The sequence below is a fragment of the Ictidomys tridecemlineatus genome, chromosome 1, assembly GCF_052094955.1.
Source record: "Ictidomys tridecemlineatus isolate mIctTri1 chromosome 1, mIctTri1.hap1, whole genome shotgun sequence".
Classification (NCBI taxonomy): domain Eukaryota; kingdom Metazoa; phylum Chordata; class Mammalia; order Rodentia; family Sciuridae; genus Ictidomys; species Ictidomys tridecemlineatus.
This window is the reverse complement of record NC_135477.1, coordinates 69,739,525-69,751,989: the sequence shown is the minus strand read 5'-3', so window position 1 is coordinate 69,751,989 and position 12,465 is coordinate 69,739,525. Positions and strand designations below refer to the sequence as shown.

Genomic DNA, 12,465 nt, shown 5'->3' with positions numbered 1-12,465 from the left:
TCTGGGTTATCCTGCAGTTGGCATCTTCTTGATTACCTTTCTCCTTGGGAATTTGTCACATTTTCCTGGTTCTTCCTATTTAAGTAATATTGGATACTGAGTCATACAGACTCTGGGTTCTGTTAGAATTTTCTGGAAAAGGTTGATTTTTTTTTTTTTTTTAAGAGAGTGAGAGAGAGAGAGAGAATTTTTTTAATATTTATTTTTTAGTTTTCGGCAGACACAACATCTTTGTTTGTATGTGGTGCTGAGGATCGAACCCTGGCCACACGCATGCCAGGCGAGCACGCAACCACTTGAGCCACATCCCCAGCCCAAGGTTGATTGATTGATACAGTCAATCAACCATTAGGCTCAAGATTGTAATTTCTACTCACACGTGTGAGTAGAAATTCCAATCTCAGTTTCATCTCTGAAAGCTTTGTTATGCTCCTTTTGGTCTGTTCTGTACATGCCAGCTCAGGGGTGAACCTAGAACTTGTGTAACAAAGAGTTAGAGGATCCCTTTTTCCAAACTCACTTCTCACCAAGATTTTCCCAATCCCTCACCCATATCTCCCATGCCCTCTGGACCCTAACTCTTTGGGCCAGAAAACTGTATTTCTCTGTTTTAGCTACTCATGGCACTGTGTAGCTCCCCAAGTGGGGCTCATCTTAAAAGAGAAAAAAAGTAAAAAACAAAACAAAACAAACAAAAAACAACAACAAAAGTAAGGAAACGACAAAACTCCAGCAAATATCCCTATATAGATTGCTTTTCTGTTTTGATCCTTCAGTTTACCTATTTTTGTTTATTTTCAAATTCTCAGATAGTTACTTTTTGTCTTTGGTACATTTTTGTCTTTAGCTGTCATTAGCAGGAGAGATAAATTTTAGTTGTTTTATTCTGCCTTAGGGGAAACCACTAGTTCCTCTTCCTACTTCCCCAAAATTTATCTTTCACCCGTCTCACGACAGTACTCTGCTGTAGCCTTTCTCTTCCCAGTTTCGTAAATGGCCAAGTTGGTTTTTACATCAAGCCATTGTATCTGCTCCTCTCCCTGTTTAAAATGTATGACATTTTCTGACTTCTGCACTATTATAATCTCAATGGACTTGTTGGATGGCTGATAAGCCTGCTAAACTGAGAATTGATCACTTTTTTTAAACAGTCTGGGTATTCCAATTCAAGCAAAAATAAGCTTCTTAGGTGGACTCAACACCAAACTGGCAAATCAAGAAGTTCTCATTCAGAGTCTTGAGAGCAAAATGTGTGTCAATATCTTCCCATCTTACCTTTTAAGAACTTCACAAGTTGGATACTTTCTTTTTTATAGCTTGAACAATTTTAAAATGATTATTATCTTTGATGTTCATTTTTCAAAATTTGTACCTTTCATTGAAGTTTGCTTTTTTTTTCTGTCAGTAATAAAGAGTATTGGCATGACTCCACAGCCTGTAAGTTCCAGGTTTCTCTTTTCTGTGTGCTTTGTAAATTTGGTTCTGCTTAAGAAATAGCATGTATAGTATTGTTGGAATAATACACTGTCCTGGGTTCACTTCCACTTCCCAACTTCCTGGTTGTAAAACTTGAGTAACTTAAGCACCTTGACTTCAAGTTTTTCTTTATGGGATAAAATCATAAAGGGTGAAGCTGTGTATGTACTGCAGGTTCAAAATCATGAAACAGTTATTTATTATTTTCCTAATACTCTAGCAGCATTCCATGGATAAAAAGGTAGTTTGAGCTCTGCAGAAGCTTCTTTTCCTCCTGCTTCTGCTTTTTTGCTCTCTCTGCCCCTTTATTTTAGCTGATACATAGTGAGCTGAACTCACAGAATTTCTATGAATTTTAAATAGGAGTCTTCAGGTTTTCTGATGTAGAACTGTGTTTAACTTTCTGGAGAAAGATTCCATTGCTTGTCACTTTAACATACCCCCTAGCCAAGAGTTTGCCTAATTAATGTTCATAGTGATATTTTTATTTTATCTTTATTGGATTTTTATAGAAACGTTATTTTCCTGTTTGAAAGTTCATTTAAAATACAATACTACTAATCATAAGAAGCCTATGCATTATTCATTATTAATGATGACTACACACAGTAAACAAGCTATTAGATAATTACGTAAAGAGCCACTCGTGGTTCCCTTGTTAAAGATAACCAAATAAAAATTTTGGCCTTTCCTGCCAATAACGCATTTGTGGAAATATTAAACTAAAAATTTAAGTGATTTTCATATGCCTTTTGGGAAAATTAAATATACTTGTCTTCCTTAAAGATAATAGCGATTTATAAATGGGGAGATCTCATTTCAAAAACTTGATCATAATTGAAAAAAGTATTAATATGACTCTAATTTGCTGATAATTTAACCTCATCTTACTTTAGCTTTCTAAGTATTGGCACACTTAGTACTTTTTATAGATTATAATTTTGCTAAATTTCATGCTATCTATGAATCACGTTGAAGTTATTGTCATTGTTTTTATTGTTATTATTTTGGCACTAGGGATTGAACCGAGGGATGTTCTACCATTGGGCTACATCCCCAGTCCTTTTCTGAGACAGGGTCTCACTAAACTGCTGAGTCTGACCTTGAATTTGGAATCCTCTTGCCTCAGTCTCCAGTCATTGGGATTACAGGTGTGTGCCACTGTGCCCAGCTGAACTGTGTATATTACTTAATAGAAATAGATTACTAAATTTGTTCCACCTTCAGGTTTTTCAAAAAGAATATTACAGTATTCTTCCTTAAAAATTAGGTGTTGGGCCTATTTATGGATATTTAAAAGAGCAACTGAAATTACCAAGAATATGAGTTCAGGAGACATCCTAAGTAAATTTTAACCTTCCAACCAAAACCAAAGGATATATACAATTTTTTTTCCCTAAATTTATATGATGATTTTTCTCACACAAGGTTAAATCCATTTCTCACACTAGGGAAATCCATTCAGCTACCTTAATTTTTTTTTAAAAAAAATGAAATGTCAAAAAAAAATTGTCCAAGAACATGTCTTCTAAATTGCTTAAAATCTATTTTTAAATTAGAATTGAAAGAGGAAAAGCTAATAGTCAACAATTTTCTTTAGAGGGTTTATGCCCAATTGTATATATCTGACTTCATTAGAAACTGATGATTAGCAAAAAGTAAATAATTTTCTGATGAATAAATAGTTGCAAATTTCCATAAAGTTAAAGTTCTTGGGTCCTTGAGGTTGGGTGAACCCTTTTTGTGAAACAAACAAACAAAAACACTCTTTTGCAAATTGGTTATTTTTCCAGATTTTTGGTTATGGGTTAAGAATTAAAACATATAACATTGGGTTATAAATCTCATCTGTTTTCTTAACTCAAAATTTATAACATTTCCTATAAGTAAATCATAAATGACATTTCCTTTCAGCCTTACAGAAATATTTAAGTCATAACAGAGCTTAAACTTCTTAAAGTAGTGTTTTCAAAATGCACACACATACACACACAAAACTAAAAAACTAAATTCTGAGAATCAAGAGGAAGAGTGTTTGCACAGGTTTTAGCAAACCAATTTAGAAAACAAAATGGTTTAGAACATTGTGGCTATTTGGGTGTATTCTTAAAAATTCTCCCTTGGCATACCATTAATAATTTTGAAACCCAGAAATTAATAAACAGAGTTGTACAACATTAGAATAAAATTTTATAGAGGACTCTGGGTGCATCTTGTTGATTGAAAGGGTGAAAGAAAATTCTAATGTCACTGTTTCAGTAGTCTATCCAAATGTCACTCTCCCAGTGAGGCCTATCCTGGATTGCCCTATTCAATAATGCAATCTCTCTACTCTGCAATCCTGATCTCCCTTAACTGATCACATTTCCCCAATTGCACTTATTACCTGACATATGGCATGCTTCCTCTATTTTCTCTTGCTAGAATGGAAGCTCCACAAGGGAAAGGATCTTCTGTTCATGCAACTGTACACCAAAGTTATGTAGAACAATGCTTCAGTAACCTATTTCAGGAACTATCATTCAATAACTTCTGGCAGTCTTGCAATTTAGTTTATAGCATCAAGTTGTTTAAAAGATATTTCACTTTGCTTCATTCTTAACTCCCTCTTTGTTGTTGAAGAAAACCGTCCCTGATTTTCTCAAAACACTACTTTAGTCAGAATGCTATATATGCTGTAGTAACAAGTTGTCCCAAAGTATGTATAAACTAATTGTGAGTTTCTTGCTTGTGCTAATGTCATACAAGTTTAGTGTGGGTGGGGAAAATTTGAAGGAATTCTGCTCCATATATTAACTCAAGACTCAGGCTGACAGCTGTACCACCTTGAACATGTCAAATCCTTGGTCACGCAGTAGGCAAAGAGAAAAACTGGATGGTACAGGGGATTTTTTTTTTCATGCCTTTATTTAACTTGTATTTCATTGGAATGAACTAGTTTCATGCACCCCATTTAACTCCAAGTGGGGTGGAAATTTAGGGATGTGTTGAATGTTTGGCGATCATCACTGTATCATATGCATCTCATATCTCATGGCATGTATCACAGCATATCATTATTTCAGAAAAGTCTGTTTCTTCTACTGGAGTATAAACTCTTCCAGGGCAAGGACCGGGTATGTTTCTTTTGCTTACTAATATGTTCCAAATACCTGTTATATATAGCAGGCACTTGATAAATATTTGTTGAAAGAATAAAAAGCTAAAAAACAAATAGTCAAAATAATTAACCTTTTTAATTTTTAAAGGAAAAATACTCTCCATAGGAAGGCATTTCTATTCTTATGTCCATCAGTAGCCAAATGGAACTTAATATAAACATTTTCAAAACACCAACTTTGGTTTAATGCACAACTTTTAAAATAACTCATTAATGCATATATCAAGATGCTACTAACAATTCATTTATATTCAAGATTCGTTACCGTATGTCAAAGGTCATCTATGGTTAACATTTTCATTACAATGAACTGTGAAATTCCAGTGAGAAATGTTCGCCTGAACCAAACTATTTAAAGTTGGAGTTTAGCATTCTTGAAAATCTAATTCACTCATACACACACCACAAACATACACATGCACACACTTACAAACTGCTCATTAGGGCACGAGGGCAATTTAATGGACACAGAAATTAGATGTTGAAAGGACATTTGTAAATGTGGGATACTGTTTGGACAATTCTATAGAATACGCAGAAAATCCTAAAGGCGCATATAAATAATAGCCAGTGATAGCTACAGAAAACCACACCTAAACATTAAGAATTTCACTAAACAAATTTGGCAAACTGAATCACTAGAGCCATGACTACAAGCCTTGCTCCATTCCACACAAACAAATCTCTACATTATAAGAATCCACATGCAACAGAGAAAATATAAATTATTTTTAATCTTAAAAAATGAGAAATATAAATCCTTGTTAAACACTTCATTTAAAAATAGGCAGCTTTATTTTAAAATGTGGTAATGCTCAAAGATGGCAGTTAACTTCACTCATATATGTAAAAAGTTTTTTAAAGTATCAATACATTGGTTTATAAGTTATATACTGCCCTCAGTTAAAATGTTTTTTCCACCAAAATTCTCAAATAATTGTCAAAAAGAATTGTATGTTCTAAACCCACCTTAGTACTAAACATGGTTTCAGAGGAAAAAGGGGTAAGTATTCATGAAACTTCAAGTTTTTGATATAAGTCACATGAGCACAGATTTGAAGACAACTGAGTGATAAACCAGTGATAAAAGCAGTTTTACTTTTGTGTGTGTGTATAGGAGTGTGTGTGTGATTAAACTAATTTGCTCGAAATTGAGCAACTATTTGGGAACTATAAAAACCAAAGTTATTTTTTCCAATCTAAAAGAGGAATACTCTGTAAGTATAATATGAATTGTAATGCATTCTGCTGTCATATATATATATAACAAATTAGAATTTAAAAAATTAAAAAAAAGAGGAATAGAAAGGTGATGAAATTAACAGTGTTTCACGCATTCTGCTTTGTTTAAAATGGCTCTTGAAGTTAAGCTTGAATATGCTAAATAAATGTAACTTTTACTTAGACATGTATTTAATGCCAACAATATTTAAACATTCATGATTAACCGACTGAATTGGAAAGGACTCTCAGTGACCACACAAAATCTGCTTCTGTAGCATTAGAAAGTGAACAACTTACTGTTCACTTTCTGAGGCAATGGAACATTCTACAAATTCATGATGGAAACACTAAGTTAAAAGGCTTTGAGAATATGCAGTATAAATTCCATTTTTAAAGAAAATATATACATGAATATACAGAAAAAACGATTGTATAGTCACTAAAATATTAATAATGGCTATGTCTCCAGGTGGTGGGATTATAATTATTTTGTTGTTATGCTGGGAAAGTGTTCTAAAAATAGACAATTTAAGAACCAGAGTACTACCAGTGAAAACTATTTTGTCCTTTCCTTTCTTCACATTACAAACATTTAAAGCTACCAACCAACATCAAATTTGTCACAGTGGCTACCTACATTCTAACACACTTAACAGATCTTGAAAGATGGAAGAACAGGCTGGGTGCAGTGGCACATGCCTGTAATCCCAGTGACTCAGGTAACTGAAGCTAAAGGATCACCTGAAGCTAGAGGATTGCAAATTTGAGGCCAGTCTCAGAAAATTGGTGAGGCTCTGTCTCAAAAATAATAAATAAAATGGGCTGGGAATGTAGCTCAGTGGTAATGTACCTCTGGGATCAATCCCCAGTACTGGAAAGAAAGAAAAAAAAAGTTAGATTAAAGTAACTTTATCTGACCACCAATCTACCTATCGTTACAAAATTCTATAGGAAAATCAGTGTCTACTTCTCATCTTAAAATTTTTTCTCCATTATCTTATTTACTAGTTTTTAGGTTCTGTCCCTATATCAGTTTGGACTATTACTGTTCTCTTCAAAAATATTTCTCTCTACACTAGCAGCTGCTAATTAAAAATTACATGTTAAGCCATTTTTAAGAGTAAATTTTGGATGTATTGCTAATTATCTGGCAAAAATAAAAGAACCAAGAGAGTTTCATGTTAACAGCAAATTAAACATTAAGGGTCTTGATTTTTTGGAAGCCTGCATGTTAAACACTGGTGATTTTTAAGTTCTCAATGGAAATGGTGATGGCATTCACTTGAACCAAGCTAGCTCAGATTACAGCATATTGAGGACATGATATAAAACAAAATGCCAGTAAACTCCTATTTTTCAAACATCACCAAAATATCTTCTTATAAATCAAAATACTTTGACTCCAGTATTATCTCCAACCATAGTAATTAGTACTCCTATAAGAAGTGTGTAAATACACACATGCCTTCATACTTCTTTACATTATTACACATCATTCACATTACTTTTAAAAAGTCACACAGAGAACATGTAAAACTTGAAATAACATTAAATTCCACTGTTACATTAGTGGTCTGTCTACTTTTGTAGAACATTTGTACAAGCTATACTTTTACTTATTACCTTATAATGTTTTGTTGAAAGGATATGCCTTAGTCTTTAATCTTTCAAGAATATTAACAAATAACAAGATTAAATTCAAGTACACAAGTCCTTTATAGACTATTCTGGAATATCAATTTTTATATGGCACAAGTCACACTGAGTAGATGACGCTTCCCATATGTTGATGGCAGAATACAGAATTATAAAGAAAAGCCACATGAGTAGACATATACTCTACTCCGAAACTGACAAAGGCTATTCTTTTAAAATAAATAGTAGGTTTTAAAGGACAGCAGAGGGGAAAAAAAAGATACAGAAAACTTCTTAATCATATTTGGCTGCCCATTATTTAAAATTTCAATGGATTTAAACAATTGAAATTATACTCTCATTTAATAAAACACCCACACAATGACAAGAATGAGACTTTAATCAGTTTTAAGTGGAGTTTATAACACTAAGAGATAAAGGGTTGTTAACAAACACAATAACAAATGGACATCTGATTGGTATGAGGCATTATCCTGTACACATTTTTTTTTTTTTTTTTTTGTGTATCCTCAGTGCATAGCATTTACACACAGAGCCACTGCTGCACAGCACAAGAGTATCTGAAGAGGCTGAATCAGAGTAAGGCTGTTTAACAGACTGAAATTTTTTAGTATATATATTCTATATGAAAACAGATTGAACTTTTGAACTGGCAGGTAGAAGGCAACTCTGCCAAGTACTACAGTTAAAGCCCCCACTTTAGTGCACAGTTCCACCCCTTCCATCTGCATGCATGACACATTAACAGTATTTAAAGGTAAACGAGGCACTTTGTGGCAACCACAGCCATCGTTATGAACATATTGCACAAATTTTCTATAACTAAACATGTAACTTGTACCCTACTCATATTTTTAAAGCTGAAACATTTGATGCTGCCGGTAAACTCCACTTACGTGTTTATAACCTGTGCCACAGCAAAGAATGGTGATGCTGTTTATTCAACTACCCTTTCATAATTATGGCAAAAATGTTCAAGAGGAGTTACAGAGGACTTGGTATGGTACAGGGCCCAAATGTAAGCTTTCTTAAGTGATGTCTTCAAGTAACTTCAGACATGTAAGCTGCTGCACATCCAAAAAGTCTAAGAAAACATTCCAGAAACTTGGGAGAGATTACCTACAGAATGTATTTCAGGCTAATTATGAATACTGACATAAATAAAGTTTAGGACTTGAAAACCTTTCAGTCATAACAATTCTTGTCAAATTCTAGGGGTATGGTAACTGAAATAAAGGAAGGAGAGTATGTATAATATATATTTTTATATATATATATAATATATATAATGCCATTTTTCCATTTCCAATGACTACACCATAAAATGTAAGCAAGGCTTCTCAAAAACACTGAAACATTCAAAATCAAAACCCTCATTCAGACCTTCACATTCCAAAGGAAAAATAATAACAGTGCAAAAGCCCATTATAATATCATTATTTATGACCTGGCCCTCCATGTTACATATTGGAACAATACAAGTTATGTTTTAATATGCTGTGCCCAAAACTATAATAAAAAACAATATTAATAACTAATTTCAAAACAGGAAAATAGATATCTCATTTTAGTCAATTATTTTCAGCATTTATGAAACATAAGGTGTCATAAATTTCAATGATGAGATTTTAGGAATAGATGTCTCTGGCTTTACCAATTTAACTTATGAGCCATCAATACTCTATATATCAGTGTTTAATTATAAATGTGTAAATCCTAGGAGCTTTGTTAAAAATTTAAAAACTTTGTTGAGTGAAATTGATGAGGTATGGAAAACATCATTATTTACCAAGAAAACTTTAGATGAAGTTCTGCCTAATCTATTTACCATTAAAGTCAATAAATGCTGCTGTAGTAGGTCCTATGCAATCTGTATTTGTAAATTATAACTAGTTAGACCACAGCTAGTGGACAATTTCAGCACCAATAAGTTATTGAAAATGGGATTCTACACCATTAAGAAATATAATGGCTAGGTATTCAAATGTCAAGGTCAAGGTAATTTGAAAGATACCAAGTTTCTGGGGGGAAATCCTTTTTAATAGTATCTTCACATTAGCTTTACAATAGTCATTGTACTCTGCTAAAAATCATATGCAGTCTGGGCATATCAAATATATGATGTTTAAGAAGTGAAATTGAAGCCCTAGTCCCAATTCTAACACTATGAAATGACTTAACACTGCACGTTAAAAAAAAAAAAAAAAACTATTCAATAGCAAATCAATAAAGCCTATGTAGAACAATTTCTACTGAAAAATTAAATGCCTTATTTGTGCAGTGTTGAAAATTTACTGCAACTCTAATTTCCTTTTTAACACAATTTTAATATACACATATATGTATTCAGTATTCAAGTAAAATTCCCTAACAGTTAATGACATTTAAAAAATGTGCAAAACTGCAAAACTCATTGTAATAGAATGTGTAAGGTCAAAAGGGTGGAACAGTTGACAGCTACTAGATTGAATAAGTGCATCATAAATCTTTGAAGAAAAGAAAAAACACTTACTGTAGAATCTGAAATTGAAATTTCCTGTGCAGCATTACAAAATATTTTATATTTAATGAGAAAAAGGAAGTTTGCAGGCAGCACATAGAAGCATCCACAGCAGGTATATGATTGAAAACTAATAAAGTAAGTGTAAGTTGTTGACTGATGTAGGTACTAATAGCTTCCGACTTTTAGCACTGGCCTTGATTACACAGGAGATGGAGCAGTCATTATAATTGAGAAAACATATTTAATAAATCATTGTCAATTTTTATAATGTTTCAAGCCCATTCTTTGTTGATAGCCTCCACATTTATATGGTTAAGTCATTGTTGCTGTGTTTCTTATCTATGCCCACATTGTTTTTATATCCCTTCATTTGTGGATTCTTAAGATGTTTCGAAAGGTTCATTCCTGTACCCCAATACAAATTCATCCTTCTAGCTGCCTTTTCTAGCACCAATATGCTTTAAAAAAAAAAAAATGCACAAACAACAAGCAGTGACAGCGGCCAATTCCTCAAATGTCCAGATTAATAATGATAGCATGCTAAAGAAAGGTGCGTGTAAATAGCTGGAGATGGTATATGGTCCAGAGTCCAGCATAAAATATATTCCTTTCTGAGCATTCCCTCCATTCCCCCAACCCAAATACATGCATTAGAAGGTAGCAAAACCCTTTAGAAACTTCTCTTAGCCAACTGTGAACTTATCTGTTGCCACAAGTGCAAAGGGGTAGGATGTGAACCTGTAATTCACAAAGCTCTTTAGACCACTTAGGTTGGTGACAGAACACAAAAGGAAAAATTCCTACGTATACACATCAGTCTGCCTCCACTTTTTATAAAACTGAAATAAAATGGGAAAGTGCCATCTTTATTTATCCTAATTGAATTTTAAATGTCCTTTTGACACAAAAAGGTATATACATGACACAGCTACACAACCTCTTTTTTCAACTGGACAACAAGTGTCAAAACCCTGTGGATGTATAGGGTAAAACAAGATTGGTCAGGAAAAGAGAATTGTTCCTATAACTGGTAATCTGACACAATGTCCTATTGCCATTTAAAAAAAAAAAAAAAAGGTCCATTTTCAGTTTATTCAAGTTTGTTTTCATGGTATTTTTATCCCTCTTGATAAAAAAAAAATCAGACTTTTGTAATTTGTGTATGCTGATCTTCATCAAAAGGTTCATTCTCTGGATCAGAGTCAGTGGTGTCAGAATATCTATAATGATCAGGTTCATTGTCACTAACATCCGGTGTTACAGAAGTTGAACTGCTAGCCTCTGGATTTGATGGCTCTTCTACTGTTTTTGTAAAATACAGTTTCACCTAGAAAAAGAAAATTAAAAATGAAAATCCATTATTATGACTAATTTTAAGTTACTTATAAAGACATATATTTTAATAGATTCATTTTAAAATACTGTAACAAACATATCTTTAAAGAGCAATTGCCTTTCAAATAACCCTCTTCTTATTTAGAGTTCCTACATATTCTTTCCTGCTAAATACTGAAAAGACAAACTTGGATGTTAATAAAATATTTTTTAAGATACATAAGCTATAAGCACTAACTAAATAATCCTACAAAGAAATGCAGATTGAAGATCATCCAGTATTCACATAATGTAATTTTTCAGTCAAAGTTCAATTCACAAATGGCTCAATTCTGAAAGAATGTTTCTCTCATTACCTGTCTAAAACTCAATATATTTTCTGATACTAACCATACTATACAAACATATATAGTGATTCAATGATGCATACAGCCCTAAAAACTTCGCCTAAATTGAGAAGGAAGTTAACATAGATCATATAGTGGCCTCAACAGTGGGTCAATGGCCTTTATATGCGTAGTTAAAATAATTGTTCAAAAACCGCTGATATATTAGGTATTTCCATTTTAATGGGAAACATATCTGGTAGACAATAGATGTGGGATCTTAATCCCCTGCTTATTCTGTGGTATCTATAGCCTCTCCTCTATTATTCAAGAGTCATTATCAATTCTTCTTTTTTTAACAACCAACATCCATTTCATCAGTAAATCCTTTAAGTTCTATCTTTAAAATACCACATATACCCAATCTGACAGTTTCATTACCCCTCCCTGCCACTATTCTCATCCAAGCAACCATCTTTCACCTGAATGTTTTAAACCACTGCCAACAGCCTCTTAACTGATTTCTTAGCTTCCACTCAAAGACAAAATTCAGATTATATCTTTCTTATGCTGAAAACAATGTCTCCACACTAGGACTACTTCCTTTGGTCAAAATGACTAATGTTACTCAAATATACTAAACTTATTCCTATCTCAGGGCTTTTGCATTGATCTATACTTCCCTTTTTTCCCAGATATTTGTATAACTCACTCATCTCATTTCCGCCTCTACTTAAATGTCATTCACTTGATCAGGCATTCTCTAGCTATCATAGGTTTAAAAA

At 33.1% G+C, this 12,465-nt stretch overlaps 1 protein-coding gene across 2 annotated transcripts in view; it reads right to left on the bottom strand.

Annotated features, from left to right (window-relative positions):
* Positions 1–4,693: 4,693 nt before the first annotated feature.
* Positions 4,694–12,465, bottom strand: part of Pten (phosphatase and tensin homolog) — an 88,090-nt gene continuing 80,318 nt past the window's right edge. For both annotated transcript variants that reach the window (XM_021735875.3, XM_005339190.4), the window contains exon 8: positions 4,694–11,346. In XM_021735875.3, the coding sequence (XP_021591550.1) occupies positions 11,161–11,346 (186 nt within the window). In that variant the 3' untranslated portion in view covers positions 4,694–11,160. The remainder of the gene's footprint in view (positions 11,347–12,465) is intronic.